The sequence below is a fragment of the Argopecten irradians genome, chromosome 5 (assembly GCF_041381155.1).
Source record: "Argopecten irradians isolate NY chromosome 5, Ai_NY, whole genome shotgun sequence".
Lineage (NCBI taxonomy): Eukaryota > Metazoa > Mollusca > Bivalvia > Pectinida > Pectinidae > Argopecten > Argopecten irradians.
Genome location: NC_091138.1, coordinates 42,203,214 through 42,221,585, shown reverse-complemented (window position 1 = coordinate 42,221,585; position 18,372 = coordinate 42,203,214). Strand labels below are relative to the sequence as shown.

The window sequence follows — 18,372 nt, the reverse complement described above, 5'->3', positions numbered from 1 at the left end:
GTTCTACATGACCAACACAATTAGAGGTGACACCATGAAAGCCTTAAAGCAGATTCAATTATTAATTTACACGGGCAGACCAAACCATGGTATACCAAATAAAGCATTACAAAACACCACATTATATTTACAACATATTATTTAATTAAGCACAGATAAATACAATAACAGAACAGAGTATGTCATTCAATATGATTCAACATCATTTAACATGTCTTAATGTATTTTCAATATCTTAGATAAAAATTTCGTGGTCAAATGTCACCCAAATAATCACTTCATCAATCAAACTTCATTTTCTTGTTTTGTGGTGATGCTCCAAAGTCGACTTTTCTTTTGTTGAATCCTCCTCTGAATCCGCCCCCACTTCCTCCTCGATCTCGGCCCCTGCCTCCGAATCCTCGACCCCCAAATCCTCTTCCACCTCCTCGGCCACCGCCGCCCCTTCCGCCCCCACGGCCAAAGCTGCTGTATGTAGGCTCATCCACCTCGGGAAGTTCTGTGGCTTTTGTTAGAGAATCACGATCTGTGTCAACCCAAGTGCTGGCAATGAAATCGTCACATTCTGCTGGTATGTCGAACACAACGCCCTGAAACATGACATTACAATATTAAATTTTGTTTTAATAAATATGACCACAGAGAATATCGCATTGTTTCCCTCATATTTCACAGCCCTTACAAGTTTGCCTGCAGGAATGTACATTTGTATAGGCTTTATCATTTACACATATATATGTTAACATCTTAACCTGTTTCATGATCTGCAAACCTTTGATTTGGGTATGTTTTCTTCCAGTTATAAATCAAAGCAACATCTTACAGGATAAAAACTTTCAGTAATAATTCAGACATTACGTTTTGCCCTATCACTAAGTTTACCCTGACAATGGACAGAAGACTAATTACCATGTGATCTTTCGTAAATCTCATTCCCTTGATTTTCTCTTTAGTTTCATCCTGTAGTTGGCGCTCTAGGGCCCTCCAAGCGAAGGTCATGCCACGCATCTCAATATTCGTCTTGTAGATGTAGGTTGTGTAGCCCTGAAATGAATGAAATTGGTTAAATACAAGACAACGCAAAAGTAATTAGCACATGTTGATCTATCGCACATATGAACTACCATTATAGATGTCTTCATACAATATATACAAATTGGTTGTTCTCAAAGATTAAAGTGAATAGTCAGGCAAAGTAAATGGTATAATGTATCCAGTATAATTTCTTATGAAATAGAACAAGAGGCCCAGAGGGCCTGTATCGCTCACCTGGTTTGTAATGCCAAGTAATGTTCTGAATACAGGTTCATTGTTTCTTTTCTGAAGGAATTTTAATATTAACCTCTAAATCCCCTATTGGGCCCCACCCCTCCTGCCCCCAGGGGTCAGAGCCAAAATTTATACAAGTTCTGTTCCCCTTCCCCCAAGGATGTTTGTGGCCAAATTTGGTTACATTCCATTCAGAACTCTATGACTAGTAGCGATTTAAAGGATTTACCTCTATTTCCCCTATTGGGCCCCGCCCCTCCTCCCCCCGTGGGACCAGAGCCAAAATTTATACAAGTTCTGTTCCCCTTCCCCCAAGGATGTTTGTGGCCAAATTTGGTTACATTCCATTCAGAACTCTAGGACAAGTAGCGATTTATAGGATTTACCTCTATTTCCCCTATTGGGCCCCGCCCCCCTCCTGCCCCTGGGGGATCAGAGCCAAATTTTAAACAAGTTTCTGTTCCCCCTCCCCCAAGGATGTTTGTGGCCAAATTTGATTACAATCCATGCAGAAATCTAGGACAAGTAGCGATTTATAGGATTTACCTCTATTTCCCCCTATTGTGCCCCGCCCCTCCTGCCCCCTAGGACCAGAGCCAAAATTTATACAAGTTCTGTTCCCCTTCCCCCAAGGATGTTTGTGGCCAAATTTGGTTACATTCCATTCAGAACTCTATGACTAGTATTGATTTAAAGGATTTACCTCTATTTCCCCTATTGGGCCCCGCCCTTCCTGCCCCCAGGGAGTCAGAGCCAAAATTTATACAAGTTCTGTTCCCCCTCCCCCAAGGATGTTTTGTGGCCAAATTTGGTTACAATCCCATGCAGAACTCTATGACTAGTAGCGATTTAAAGGAAATGTTGACGGACGGACGGACGGGACGACGGACGACGGACGCCGGACGCCGCGCCATGACATAAGCTCACCGGCCCTTTGGGCCAGGTGAGCTAAAAATAAAATCTTCCGTCAAAATCGCTCAGCATCACGAAGAAATTAATTTAAATTATAGGAATCCTAAAACGTCCTCCCAAGCTAGCCATGTCCAAGGTTACATTTCCATACAGCCTTGCTCTCTTTCAAAAGAGTTGGGTGAATTTTTGTTTAGAACTTTTACATTATTTCAATTGTCAAAACTGGACAACATAAGCAGAACTTGACCGTGGTTTTGATATGCGAGGGCTTTTGGAAGGCTAATGAACGCATTTAAGACTGTTTTTCTTTTATTCACTTTAAATATTTTCACAAATTTGATTTTCACCATATGGCTATATAAGAGTATACGCTAACATAGGATTGATTGATCTATTGCTTATTAATTTGTTGAAGAAATTTTCTCAACCAAACCTGATGCAAGAGAAATTGTGAAAACGTAATTCACATCAAATTTTTTGTCTATTATATATAGTTGCTGGATGAAGGGATTAATTAATAAATCCTACTTTGTGTGACCATCAACTGATAATGTATACCTACTTGTAATATCTTCAGATATAGCTAAGGAAATGCTTAAATCTATACATTTCTTCTAACTCCAAATGGCAAGAATCTTTTGAATATAGATTTTGATGCATTAAAATAAATTTGGACTAGATAGCTCTCGTTTGGAGGAATATCCCAGGTTTGTTATATATTTCTCTGCTCCCTTCCAAGTCTTAAGTGTATATATTGATAATTTTGTATACAACATTCTATCGTGTCTTGAGCACCATTGTAAATGATTCATTCATGACAAAGACCATGTTGAATGCCACCCTTATTATATATATATATGTTGTCTTTCAAACACTGAGACATCTAATCTACCTCAGTGTAGTACTGCAGATGTTTTCAGAAAATCACCACTGACCCACTGGGCTATATATAGCAACACATTTACAGGCCCCGACCATGTATATGCTAACGTAGACAGTCTAGCCCTAAAATGCATGTTTGTATACTTGTGCACCGGGTGTCTAGTGCAGTCAATACTTCTGGTTGATTATCACAGTATAGCTGTTATACCCCAAGGTCACTGCCACCTTGAATAGCTTGTTTTTCATTTTACAGGGGGACATCAGGGGGGGGGGAAATAAAAAATCATCAAATTCGGATTGATTTTATAAAATCATTAATAAACACATAAAACAACATCTTTCAAGTGTTTACTTCTGCTTATAATTTTTTTCTTTAAACAAAAATGATTTAATTAATTCAAGAGAAAGCAGGTACAACTGCCTACAAAGATGAAGATGAACATGCATATGCTGACCTTGAAACCAAATATGTACAAATCAAGTAATATCTGGACATTTTTTCTGCATCTTTCTTCAAAACTTGTGGGAAATATGTTGTTGTCAACAGCTGGGCTTTTATCAGTTTAGTTTTTGTTTTAATGTGTACAAGCTTCAACTGTTCAAAGACAATATGGGTAGCTATGGGAACCTGCTTGACATCACTATTAAACAGATGTTTTCATTTGCTTAATCTTAAAACTTGATCAATATGAACATATTTGTTTTATTTGGCTAGGCACTCAAGAGATAATATTCCTTTGTTACAGATTAACACAACAAAAATTTACTACACGTGTATTGTAATATTATATTGTATATTGATCTAAAGCGATAAATTAAGTGTTACCAGGGTAATTCCTAATCTTTTTTTAAACTGATGATTCCACGTAAGACCTATATTTAGCTTGAGCTGGGGATTTCCTAGCTGTGAGACCAGGTCAGCTAGCCCACACACATTTTTATTTTAGAAGTCATGATCATTGAGCCGGCCTGGTCACCACATCTCAATATGTCGGGCAGGTTTTACCTAACACAATGTGGTACTTGTGCTTATCATATTGTCACAATGTATACGCAGCCTGTATCAACAGCCAATTGAAACTCAGACAGAATTACCACGACATTCCGGGTACAGGCTGGGATTACAGAAAACAATGCTATGCAACATTTGAAAAGTTTCTCTTACAAACTTATACATATCTCTTGGCCAAGATACCTTATTTTTTCACATGAAGTAATCTACAAATCGACAACTGACAAAACTAAACGTTTAACTCAAACTTGTAACTAAGAAATGAAGATCATATGCTTTAAAGTAAGTTCATGACTCGACAAATTGCAATATTAATCAATCTATTATTGAGAATATATACCCTATCCATTTAAATTAAGCTACCGGTATATTGTTTGTAGTTGAGAATTTACAAACATCATTCAGAAGTTGACATATTTCCCTTATGATGAACATTTCAATTAATGATTCATTACTGGAGTAGGATTTTCTGTAAGCAGACTAGTATTGCCTACACACTGGTCATATTTCACATGTGACCCAGAACTGAGACACAAGAGATTTCAGAAATCCTTCAATGAGTCATACAATACACCTTCATCTACGTACCTGGGAAATAACACTACACCTGTATTATCAGGTAAATGTATAGGTATTGTGATTAGGTAGGTGGAATACTGGCCCAGGTAGATAAACCTTTATATCAATATCAAACATGACTACAAATTACAACCCATGTTTTGTCATAAAAAGCGCCCATATATAAATTACTAGGTCCAATTTATGTTCTATAGATTTAGAGACATTATGCATGATGTAATTTTTCTATTAAAATAGCTAGGATTCTAACATTTTAAAGTGGAGATTTAACCTTTAAGCCGATGTCATATCTAATAATTTATAAATAATTTAAAGTTTTTTTTAAATTTTCTATCCAATACATTAATAAGGGACATACCGTATCTATTTATAAAAAAAAATGTTCCTTTTTTTGGTTGTATACCCGTAACCAAGATAAATATTGTTATCTGGTCTGATCTGGTCATACTATGATATACTTGTTGACTTTATAAAAGCATTCTTATCACAAACTTGTATTTAAACATGTATTCTTGTCTTTGAAACAGATCAAACAGAAAAGTATTTTAGGTCATACCAATATGGGGTATTTGAGATCCCAAAACGATGTGGGTAAAGTACTTTTTACTGTAATTAGTCCTGCCTTCCGGTGATTATGATGTCACCATTTGACGTGATTTTTGTGATGTCATAATCTTTGGTTTATTTTTTATGTCCTATTAACAGCCAGGGTCATGTAAGGACGTGCCAGGTTTGTTGGTGGAGGAAAGCCGGAGTACCCGGAGAAAAACCACCGACCAGCGGTCAGTACCTGGCAACTGCCCCACATGGGATTCGAACCCGCATCCCAGACCAGAAGGTGGGACTTATCGACGGTTAATAGTACAGTACTTTAACCACATCGTTTTGGGATCTCGAAACCCACGAATAAAGGAGTAAATTATCTAATAACGTTTTTATAAAGGTTAAATGTTCTTTATTTTAAACTTTTAGGTTTACATATAAACAATAGAGCTAGTACACATATATTCTCCCTGGCTATATTTAAACTCTTCCAGATCAAAGACTAGACAAGTCCATTGTGAAATTTCAGGGATGATTGCGCTATTCAATAAACAAATAAAACAGAGCTGTGCTATTAAAGGATAGTGGTGCGATGGGCAAATATTAGTAAACTGGTAAATATTCAAGGCAATCAAAATCTCAACGTCTCTTTATCTATCTATTTATAGTTTCATTATCTCCTGATCAACATCTCTTTATCAACATGATAGATCTATTTATCTCTCCATACCTTTATTATCGCTATTGTTTAATTGGACTTACTATTTTAAAGGTTATCTACCAATCTATACACATATGCTTTGTTAATATCTCTTTTTTTGTTGTTATCTTATTTTATATGTACCTCTGTGTATATCTGATGTTGTACTACTCGAACATTTGCCCAGTAATGAACAACATATCAATAATCAGAGTTCTCACTAAGTTTTTTATTAGATGGTTGAAAATTAATAATAGGTGGTTGGGGGGTCACAGGTCCCCATGGTTGCCAATACTTATTTCTGACAAAAATAGCCGGTTGTAAACAAGGAAATAGATGGCTAATTATTTTGCCAGCAACCGGCTTTTAACGAGAACCCTGCCAATAAGAAATCCAAGTGAAAATTGTAGATGAAAAACCTCTAAAAACTTCTCATAATTTAACTCTTTCCATACTCATGATGCATTAATCTGTCTTTTAGATGCATTATTACATTTTTTCCATGTAATATGAGATACAATGCCACAATTTGTAAAACAATGTAATAAAATGTGAAATCAATGGGATAGCAGTGTTCAAATAACTTCAACTCCTTCTCTAGAAGATGGGAAGTGGCGCTTCTGGGGGAGGGGCACTAATTACGTTGAATACAGCGAGTAAATTCAATCCAATTACTGCGCAAGTTCGGATATTTTGGATGTTGTCATATTTTGGCTTATTTGCCGTTTGGTACCAAAGTGCCAAAATTTAACAAACCAAAATGACTAAGTATTAATGAATGTATTTGTATATAAAGATCAATATATCTACACACTATTTATCACTTATGTGAACATGTAGCCCCAGGTAAGTTACTCAATCATGTTATGTAAACATACATTTAAAGGTATTTTCTATCAACGTGTGACAAAAGGACAGATGAAACAAGTAAATCTTCACAGATTTTTAAGAGTTTTGCACCACTTACAGAACATGGGAAAACAACAAAAGTTAAACACACCAAAATTTATACACCCTATTTTGATACAAAATCGCCAAAATTTCCCTGCTCCCAAAATATAGTTGCTAATGACCTACTATATACAATGCAGTTCACACAATTCCAAGTATACTCTTGTACATATCTATGGCTAGTTTTGCTTAACTTGATTTCTTTGGTATGTAATTTGTCTGTGGTGAGTTTGTGCATTTTGGGAGGCTGCAGTATTGTTGGGTTGTTTCTCATTGTACAAGTAAAACTTGTGCCAATTACATAGTGCTATCTCAATGAAGAAGATTCTGAACAGCACAGTCCATCCGGTCACATAATACAGACAATGGATAAACCAGTTTTATCCTGCAATGGCCTGGTGATTTATCTATCAATACAATCCACATGACCAAATTCCATGTATAATTCATAACTTAACCCTGAACTGTAACCTTGACAGGAGAATTACAACCTGATGGATAAGATTCTTACAAGCTGTCAGACTTTGCAGGCCTAGGTGTATCTCTGAACGCCAACATTTTGGATTTATACCTATACATACATGCCATACCTCCCGGCGTGAGACAAAACCTCCCGTATTTTAAAGCCTTTTATTGTCTCCCGGCAGGAGAGTCTAAATTCCCGATTTCTATAAAACCCTCTGTTTTATTTTCGTTGCCACATTTGTGTACATGCTAGGTTAACTTTAGCAGGAGAGTAACCACTCCCTGACCCCCTGACCAACACCCAAGTGGCCCTAATTAGCAGCCTTGGGCTATTTCCACCTTGGCTTGTGGTGTCACTTTCACTCACGTCTGTGTATTACGTAAACTGAAGTCAAGGAGCCGATTGGCCGCCTAGAAAACAATCAGCTGGCCTTTCAATAATTTTTATGACTAGAGCTAGTGAGCATTACAACAAAACAAATACTGCTTACAACTGTGAATGATTTACTCACGTTTTTAATGTTAAATAGGCCTATCTGTATTTGATGGACGTCACAAACTTTGCAATCGTAATGGCCGCCATTTTGGGTAATTGTAATAGATGATCCGGATTTTATAGAATTTCCGGATTTCCTAATAACCACGTTTTTAAAAATGGAAAAAGTATTATTTTTTTAGAATTTCTGTGTGCATTTATTTTTAGAAATTTAAATGAATAAAATTAAAAAGAAATTTACTTTTTTCTCTCTCTCAGATTAAATTACATTTTGAATACTACTGTAACGATTCTGTTTTTCCCCAGTAAAATTCAATATGAATGCAGAATTTCATCATAAAAAAGTAGATATTTAATTTATTCATATATGTCGCGCGTATACCTCCCTCTTTTGAGACCAAAATCCCTTAAAATGGTCATCAATCTCCCTCTCCACCCCTAGAAAAATATGGCATGTGTGCCTATAGGGTAGTTTGTTGTGACAGTGTTTATAGTCTTTTTCCTAGTGTTTAACAAATTAGGAATCTTATCCTTTGAATTGAAATTTTCTTGTCTTACCACAAGAGGGGTGAAAGATTGTGAAAAGCAGGATCAGAAACTACAACTTTTACAGATTACGGTGCATCTTTGGCAGGGACCTTTTTTTAAAATGTCGATAGGACAAGACATCGTAGCAAAATCATTCCAACAGAAAAGGATTATCTTTATGTTATATTTATGTGACTAATAAATCAAAATACCTTTTACTAATATGTGTTGTGTGCTTTTTTATTGTGGTTTGTAGCTTTCAAATAATTTTTGTGTTGAAACTAAGTTTTCAAAAACCATCAGTATTTTATTAAATGTTCCAATTTCTTTTCGCAAAACAACCACTACAATAACAAACGTTTCATATCTTATACCTAATAAAGAATGAAATAACTTACCTCTTTACACAAAAGGAGGGAGCGAGGTACAATGTTTTTACTTCCAGACATAACAGCAAGAGCGGCAGACAAAGCATTCACAGCACCTCGTTCTGCGATGAGATTCTCGGCAGACTCACGGAAATATTGCAACGTTTCTTCAGTCACCATAGATAGAGACCTACATAAAAAACATTTATTTTATTAATAATAATAATTTAATATAATCTAGTTGTGTTTATATAATGAGGGCCATATAGAAGATTAGCTCCATGCTAAATATGCCACCCTCAATAAATAAAGTATTGTTATTATTATATTATGATAATAGACTATATTCAAACTTTATTAAGATAAATTTAATTAAGATTATTTTTGTCAAGATAAATATAAAATATATATCCAATAATTAAATCTGAATATGCATTTCTAAAAACAATTTAATATCATCTAGTTGCATAGCAAAAGAACATCTTTTATTTAGTGTTGCAAGGCCTAAGGGAGGTAAGCAACATCAAAAGTTTGAAGTCTGCATTTATGATCTAAGGGAGATAATTACTCGTAACATTTTCTTCCTAAATTCCTGAAAGGACTAATAGTATGTCTGTCATTAACAAATCTTTAAAGGCATCACGGCTACAGAATAGATAGCTCCTTTACATGATTGGGTAATAGATTTTATGTAATTCTCAAAATAAATCAAATAAATTAACAAAATAAATAAAATAAATTCTGTGGGCAATGCTGTTGGGTAAATATTTCACTAGAAAACCCTGAAACTGTTTAATCTCTTACCTGGCTGCGTCATCAGCTGAGGCCTTGATCAAGTCAGCTGTGGAAGGTCCTCCAATTTTCTTAAATTTGATCCTCTGAAATTTAACAAACAGAAACTTATTATAACAGCACTTTCATGGGGAGAACTTTTTTTCAACAGCACAATAACAAGTTTCATAATATTACCAACGATATTGTTTTGGCTACAATGAAAACAGGTATATCTTTATCAAATATAATCAATCATAGAAATTCTAAATTAGAAAATCACAAATCTTAGATATATTCTCTATGCAGAATTATTAGGTATGTTTTCTGCTACTTCTATAGAAAACTGAAATTTATTATTAAAAGTCCCACTTACCGCTTTTGTCTCGACCCAGGCTAAATCGTGTTCCTCCTGAGGTTTGTAGAAGCACACACAGACCCCAGAACGGCCAGCACGGCCTGTTCGTCCCGACCTGTGGATGTATGAGTCCACATCCTTCGGAGGATTACATTGTATCACAAGGTCGACTAGTGGAACGTCCAGTCCTCGCGCTGCTACGTCGGTTGTAATAAGGACCTTATATTTGCCCTCTTTGAACATCTGTAATGAAATGTACATGAAATTAATTCATTTCCAATCAATCAAATGATGACTGCTTTCTGTTCATCAAATAATACATTGCTAAAGTTGCAATAAATTAATGTTCTGATGAATGCAATACTATTTTACAATATGTAACCCCACAAACAACTTTTTTTTAACTATATATTTCCCATATCAAAAACATTTAACTTTCGGACTAGTCCATCTACCCAAAAGCCAAGTTTAGCTTAGGAGTACTATAATTTATGGATCAAATATGCAAGAGTCATGTGATACTGTAATTTTATAAAAAAGTGAAAATCACAATATTTTCTGTACAAAACCTGAAATATTATGTGAAGTTGGCCTTTAAAAGAACTCGCATTTCTACCACACATCCTACCGAGTATGCCTACCTTGAGAACAGACTCTCGTTTGCCTTGAGGAATATCTCCATGGAGAACATGTCCATCTTGTTTGATGAGTGGACTAACGGCTAGATCATCAGCATCACGTTTTGTTTGACAGAAGATCATAGCTCGGCCGTGTTCCCCACTGTATACAGACACAACATTTCCAATGGTGGCCGCTCGATCATGATAGCTACATTTGATAGCCAAATGCTGAAAGAAAGAGGAAACTTCCTGTTAATCTACAGTTAATCATAATGGATTTATCTTAAATTCAGAGACATCTAAAAACTTTGAAAGTTAAAGATTTTATATTCAAATGCATCATATGCTTTTATCTATAAACATTTTTTGGTTGGTTTTATAGTTTAAGGTCCTATTAATAGCCAGGGTCATGTAAGGACGTGCCAGGTTTGTTGATGGAGGAAAGCCGGAGTACCTGGAGTAAAACCATCGCCCAGCAGTCAGTACCAGTATAAACACACATGGCAGTCATATGATGGTTCAAATGAACATTTAACAAAAGTTTAATCTTACATACTAACCTCTACAGTAGTGGATGTACGATTCTCCTGGGTGCCCACTAGGTTCACTTTCTTTATAGTCTTCACATCCATGTACTTCTTGGCCGTCTCGTACACCCAGGGAGGTAGTGTAGCTGTGAACAGAAGGGTCTGCGGCTTGCTCCCTTCCTCTGTTGTAACAAATATTTATCATGAAATCAATGCACTGAGAATAAATATCGAGCATCGTGTTTCATCACCACATGTTTTGTGTGTGCATTTCTGATTCCTTGTCCAAGTTGATAAGTGATTTATTTGTTCATTCTACTTTCTTAATAACATTATTTTCAAATTAACAAATACATGGCAAAGCATCAGACTATCTTCTGTCATATCACAATACATAGAGGAATAATTTATTAGATTTCCATGCATCTTATAAGTGATCATTGTATCAGACTGCACATCTTCATAATACAGGTGGTTAACAAATACAAAATGGAAATATCATGATTTTATTAGCATGTATATAAATTCTGTGATTCAATACCGGAAATACCATTTATAAAATTAAGCCCTGTACATGAAATACCGTTTCAAAGACAGCGTCAAAAGCGCTAAAATAAATAAAACAAAATATCAATGTAATATTTTATAAGTCCTGAGTTCTAATTGTAAAACCAGTGCCCACCTTTGTTTGTGTAGGCTGTCTGAATAATCTGGTCGACGCTATCAGCAAATCCCATGTCCAGCATCATATCTACTTCATCCAAAACGACATACTTCAGAGTCGAAAAATCCAGATTGCCTTTTTCCACATGATCAAGAATACGTCCAGGTGTGCCGACCAATACATCTAAGCCAGCTCTGATAGCGTTTTCTGTGGGAGAATTTATAACAGTTAAACTATTATACATGTCTATTTCATGTGTATCTAATTGCGGTATAATTTATGATTTTTTTTAGTATTAATTCTCAGACATAAGTTTACTGCTTCATATACTGTACTCTAGTACTACAGCGCTTTGTACACCTTACCGTATATCATATTTGCTAAATAAATATTGATAAGACCCATTTAAAAAAAAATATCATGTCTGTTTAGGCCAAACAAAATTAATTTCTTGTTTCTCAGGCCCGCCCGCATCCAATATGAACCCCCCGCACCACTCACTTTTTATTGAAATCAAAAAAATAAAAACGTCCGCGCCGAAAAATAAATTCCGGAAAAAAATCCGACGTTGGTTCCCGCATTATCCGGAACTTGACCGATCCGTGTTTTAGAATCTCCCAAATCAGATCATTGAAACGTTTGTTTATCCTTTAGAAGCTTGTGATTGCACATGGTACACGGCAGCAATAATGATTTCGCTTCAAATATCTTTTTTCTGGGAGTGTTCTTTTACCCTGGACAATCATTTCGAATTATAGTGATACTTGTTCGTTTGGCGAACTCTACAAAGGTCTGTGCGATGGATCGCTTGGTCCCGACGACTGGTCATTTCCGCCAAAATTCGCGGATCATCATGTGTCAGCTGCTATCGGCAAACGGAAAACTGACGTTTTTGACAAAGTTATGATGTCTTCAAAGGTAAATGAAGCAACGAAACTGTTTGGACATTATGTCAGAATAACGTTGCACGAGGTGCAACGGTCATCGGCATGTACATCTGAAAACAATGTCAAAACTGATCATGAAAATGAGTGTCGGAATAAAACAGGTGAGAAAAAACGGAATGCTTTCCAAGTTCTCATAGATGCTGGTAGAAAGCTCACATTGCCGAATATGTACAACACAGACAACAAAATCCGAAATAGTAAACATCTCCAATTCAACAAGTTTGTGTCAACACTTCAGAAAGCCCAGCTGGGGTTTCTTATCAGTAAACTTTATATATTGCCCTATGTGAATTTTGAAATAGACAAACAAGCTCTTAAAAGAAAGAGAAATGTGTGGGAGGAACGAAAGGGGAGCAAAAAGACCAAATCTTAAAACATAGGGAGTCCTGATCACTTGCTTATGTACATCTGGCTAACATTGAACATAAAGTTGTATTTCAATTGTTTTTCAATTTAAATTGTAAGTTTAATACCAGAAAATAAAGACAATAGTTTAAAATTAAGATTTCTTTATTCATTTTATGCATTTAACAATTGACACAATTTCAAATCACATGATTCATGTATATTATTATGTGACTGAGAAAAAAAAAAAATACCTCCCTCATCACATTTTTAGGTAGTAAAAAAAAAAAAAAAATAGCCTCCCTCCCTCATCCTTTTTTGGAAAAATGTGCCTGAGAAACAAGAAATTAATTTTGTTTGGCCTTAGTGTTACCCGACCGACCCGAATTTCCCCCCCTCTTTTCTATGAAAAACATATTAAAAGTCTTTTTAGCGTGAAAGACACTACACAGTATTAGAATGTAACATGTTTTACCTTGTGGATAGTATGGGGTGCCACCGTAGATACAGAAGGATGAGATTTTGTCGCTGATGGTCTCGAAGTCGTTACACACCTGTTTGGCTAGTTCTCTAGTTGGAGCCATCACCAATACCTGAATATGCATTAGAGAAATAGATTGCAATTATTATTAATCAAATTTATTTCTTCATACTTCTGTTTCATCCTTCTGAAACTAGTCATGCAAACTATAGGTTACATGGGTTATATTTATAAGTCCAATAAAGTTTATTCTGTATTTGCATATTACAGAGTTATCTGCCCTTGCTGGTAGGTATTGATTGTAATTTCACATGTTTACGAGCGCAACGTCATAGATTTTAGAGAAAACGACATGAATTTTGCTTGCACAATGGATGCCTACCAGAAAGAAGGTAACTATGTAGTACCAAAGATGGAATGGCAAGTAGTCAGTTAATTATCGATTGTGATTTTTATAAACACTAATTGATATGACTGGTAATTAAGGCTAACCTTTGGTGGTCTTCCTCTTTTCTGTGTGTTGTCTTGATGTAGGCGCTCTACCAATGGCAAAGCAAACGACAGCTAGGGAAACAAAACAATGAAAATAATTGTTAGTCTCCTCGGAAAGTCAATTGTTTAATACCGTCACATACAAAAATACATTGATTTTTTTTTACTTTTATCATGATATATTACACAAGGATATTCTACTACAAATAATATCTAATTGATTAATTTGTTTCAACTCAAATATATCTAATAAAACTTACTGTTTTTCCTGTCCCAGTTCCTGAAATATCAAACAGAAAAAAGGTTTAACACAAATTGTAGTAATTATGATCTTTTATTAATCATAAATCTATACGTTTTTAAAAAGCCAAACCGTTTTCAGTCAGGGTACTTTTTCAAACAAGATTTCCAGCCAAATTTGGACCCCAATCCTAATATTAAATGCTATCATATTTTCCAATTAAACCAGAAATTTGCACAAATCAAAGTTATCTTAGTTTTTTTGTATATTTTCCCAAATTGAAAGCAGGAATATTTCTGTTCCAAAAGTAGTGAAATTATACAATTCTATCTTTTCAGTTGACCAGTGCAAAATGCGCTTGCATCAGAAAATCTGGCAAAACTAACAGCTTTGACATCGTCATATGTCGATAAGTTGGGGAAAGATTTTTCATCATCACAAGCACAGTTTTAATTTACTTTGTAACTTTCATTAAAGATAATTGAATCTTCATCTAATTTACCACAAAAGTTTCAAGAACTGAAATTCATCCTTCAACAAAACTTGTGAAATTTTAGCAATTAAAATCCATTCTATGTCAAGGTAAAATATATGTAGGTCAAACATTGATGTGTTAAATTATCGGTTATATTAATACTTACGTGCTTGTGCAATGACATCTTCTCCGTCATACACATAGTCAAAAGTCTGAGCCTGGATCGGGAAGAGGTGCGTTATTCCTTTGTCTGAAGGTCAAAAATAAAGTTTACCTTATAATAATATATATCCCTATGAAGATATTGTTGATAATAACAGAACCAAACAAATCAGTCTAGATTGCATAAAAGACACTAGCCATATTTAGGCAATTTAGCAAATTATTCTGACCCATTCAATTGACCTAAAATGGTAGTAACCAGAATAGACATTAGTAACATCCAAGAAGCCATGAACCATACGTATACTGTACCGTTGTTGTAAACAAAAATGAATGACAGAAAAACATGACGTCTCATATCCCCATTGTTGTATACAAATGACTTGATGGTATTACCTGATCTATGATTAGCTGTGCCAGCAGACGACATATGAGTTTACTGTCAGTAAAATACAAACCTTAGAAAATAAAGATATCTTTCTTAATTATCAAACAAATTTGTAAGTGCCACAAACACTGGATCTCGTTTTTCAGCACAATTCCAACCTCATCAGAACAAACAATAAATTAATATGCCGCAATATTGCTCAAATGTTATGACTTCCTGAATTCAGGTATGGAAATTAAAGAGTTAAACTTGCATTCTTACCTTTTAATTTGTTTACAGTCTGTGCTGAAATTCTGAAGTTGGAAAATGCTCCTGCTTTCTGTTCTGGTGTAAGTTCGACTTCTTGGTCTTTCTCTTCCTTGATATTCTGATCATGATGGCCATTTATCCCATTTTCAACAACTCCATTCTTCATGTCCACCACATCTTTCTCCTGTTTTATGGCTGTCAGCTGTGGTGAGGAATCTGTTCCATTTTCTTTTACTTTCTTACTCTAAAATGTGGAACAAAAATGTGTCAAATGAATTTAGAATCTTTTGATCTCTTTTGATTCTGTCTACCAATTTTATCTTGTGAATCAGTTTTGAAGTCAGTGTAAATTATGTTTACTGTATCAGTGTTATGATTAAGCTCATTAGCTGATCGAAAGTTATCACAATGCAAGTATATATATATAATGACCAAATGCTACATTAATTAATTGTCTTAACATTTGAACAAATTTCTTAATATTTTTGTTTTATGTAAAAAGAAAGGTCTTGTGATCAGGTTAAAGCTACTTTGCATTTGCATTCAGTCCAGTGCAATAGCAGATATCAATATAACTAAAATTAGAATTGTTATTCAGATCCACTTCAATTTAAAAGTCTTGAGAAAAAAGTTTAAAACAGCTTCATGCATTTTTCTTGCACAAAATTCCTCATTTGGGTAACTTATTGATTACTCAAACAGGTAACTGTTACTCAAATGGGTAACTGTTACCCATATGCAGGGTTGTGCCCAACCTGTTTGCGTATAATACACAAATTGGTGGTTTTCAGGCCCCGACCTATAGAAAGTTTGGGCACAACCCTGCATATGGGTAACAGTTACCCATTTGAGTAACAGTTACCTGTTTGAGTAATCAATAAGTTACCCAAATGAGGAATTCTGTGTAAGAAAAATGCATGAAGTTGTTTTAAACTTTTTTATCAAAAAAGGGCGTAATAATTTTGACATGGCACCATTACTAACATAACTTAGTACATTAATTATTAATCAAAATGGGACAAACTTCATTGTCTCAGTTTTGGTAAAAGTCATAAACTAATTCACCTCCATTGCTTACTATGGTGCTTAAAATAGAAACCAGGTAAAACTCACTCAACCATGATATTTGCACTGAATTTCCCTAATAGCTATACACTGTAGTCAATGGAGAGCACCTAAATTGACATCTTACAAAAAAGAATTTAATATTTCCCCTACAGAAACATAGAGTCTTGGATCAGTTGTAAGACTTTCTAAAAATTATGACGCCCTTTTTTGAAAATAGTTTTTAAAACGACATTATCTGTTTTCTTTTCACAGAATTCCCCAATTGCTAACTTATTGATTACTACAAACAGGTAACTGTTACTCAAATGGGTAACTGTAACCGATATGCAGGGTTACGCCCAACCTGATAGATGATTCAGTTACGGCGATATCACCAACGAAGATGTTGCTAATCTTCAAATTTGTTATTACTTGTAATTAAAACAATAACCCACACATTTGGCTCATAACTTGATTATCCATGAGCACGTGCTACCCTTAATTAACAACGTGCTTTTTCTCTATTCTAAACAGATTTAGCCACGTGCTCTCCGTTTGGTAAGATTAACATACTTTATAGACGAATCACGTCATTTATTTCAGCCAATCGATCTCTATCATTGAGATCAGCTGATTGTCAGTCGAAATTTAACTGAAATAAATAAATTACAATTAATGTCAAAAATGACCAAGAAAGCCATGTGTGTCTAGGTGAGCACGTGGTACTTTCGCAATCAAATGTCATTTTGTCAAAACAATATCGTACGAGACTAATTTATCATACTTTACCTTGTCTTTTGACTTCTTCGAATCTTTTTTAGTCTTGTCCTTAGCCTTTTTCTCCTTCTTTTCATTCACTTCAATCTTCATCTTTGACGTAAAATTTGATACACTGTAGAGTAAATTAGACTGCTTTCCTGAAATAGTGTGCTTCACACGTGTTGGATATGACCACTTCCGGCATCTACCGCTCTTAGCGCCATCTATCAGAATTTTATCCAATCAAATTCAAGCCTAGCTTCGTAAAACCGGAAGTTTATCGAATAATAGGGAAAAGTATTTTGTAGTTCAAGAAAGACAACTCCTATAATACGTTGATCCAAGGCACAAAAAAAAAAAAAAAAAAAACTTTCACTGTTGTAAAGGTAAATATAAAAAACTGGACATTTTTCTAATTATGTGGCTATTTTGTCAAAATATAGTCAATGGATGGTCTTTTTCAATTAATATATGTTTCCTTTTTAATTAGAATGCGTCGACGTCTTGAAGAACTTCAATTGTATACTGTACATGAACCATTCAAAAGAAAAAAAAAATCATGTTCATATTTTTCGTAGTTCCCGATTTGAAGAAGAAGCAGTGCGCCGCCTTTCTAATAGTCTACAATGTATGTCACAACTCGCATGCACACATGACGCATATGCTTGTATAACCGGCAGTAAGGTTACTGGGATCATCGAGTTATTGGGTGAAAGCAAGTGCGTATACTTTTATAATACCTTGGTAGAAGCCACATTTTAAAGTTGTTGTAAAAATCTTCATTATTTTTTTGGAATATGTTCTATTGACGTTTGAGTTTTAAAAATAAACAGAAAAGAAATAAACCTTGCCAATATAAATACCCCCCCCCCCATCCTCGATACTCCAGGGCTTTCGATCACTTACGATCGTAAGTGATTGGAACCCCTGGAATATCGAGGATGACCCCCCCACCTCTCTTTACAACCACAACTTTGTTGTTTACGACCCGTTGTATTCAATCCTTTTTTTTTAAACAAACAAGCATGCTGACAAAAATGTTTCTAAACATACATGGAATTGGATAAGTCAATAGACATTAATTATCAATCTACGTTTTTGAAATACTGACTGGTGAATTTTTCGATTTTTCGATTAATCA

General features: G+C 35.0%; 1 protein-coding gene across 1 annotated transcript; it reads right to left on the bottom strand.

Moving 5' to 3' along the window:
• Positions 1–121: 121 nt before the first annotated feature.
• LOC138323912 (nucleolar RNA helicase 2-like) lies at positions 122–17,453 on the bottom strand. The gene is made up of 14 exons (XM_069268842.1): positions 17,262–17,453; positions 15,438–15,669; positions 14,793–14,876; positions 14,171–14,190; positions 13,911–13,982; positions 13,413–13,530; positions 11,664–11,852; positions 11,015–11,163; positions 10,476–10,682; positions 9,853–10,077; positions 9,510–9,583; positions 8,736–8,895; positions 910–1,044; positions 122–590 (listed from the first exon to the last, which is right to left on the bottom strand). Exons 1-14 carry the CDS (start codon positions 17,340–17,342, stop codon positions 282–284), a joined length of 2,055 nt encoding a protein of 684 aa, XP_069124943.1. The 5' UTR covers positions 17,343–17,453; the 3' UTR covers positions 122–281.
• Between the last annotated feature and the right edge of the window lie 919 nt (positions 17,454–18,372).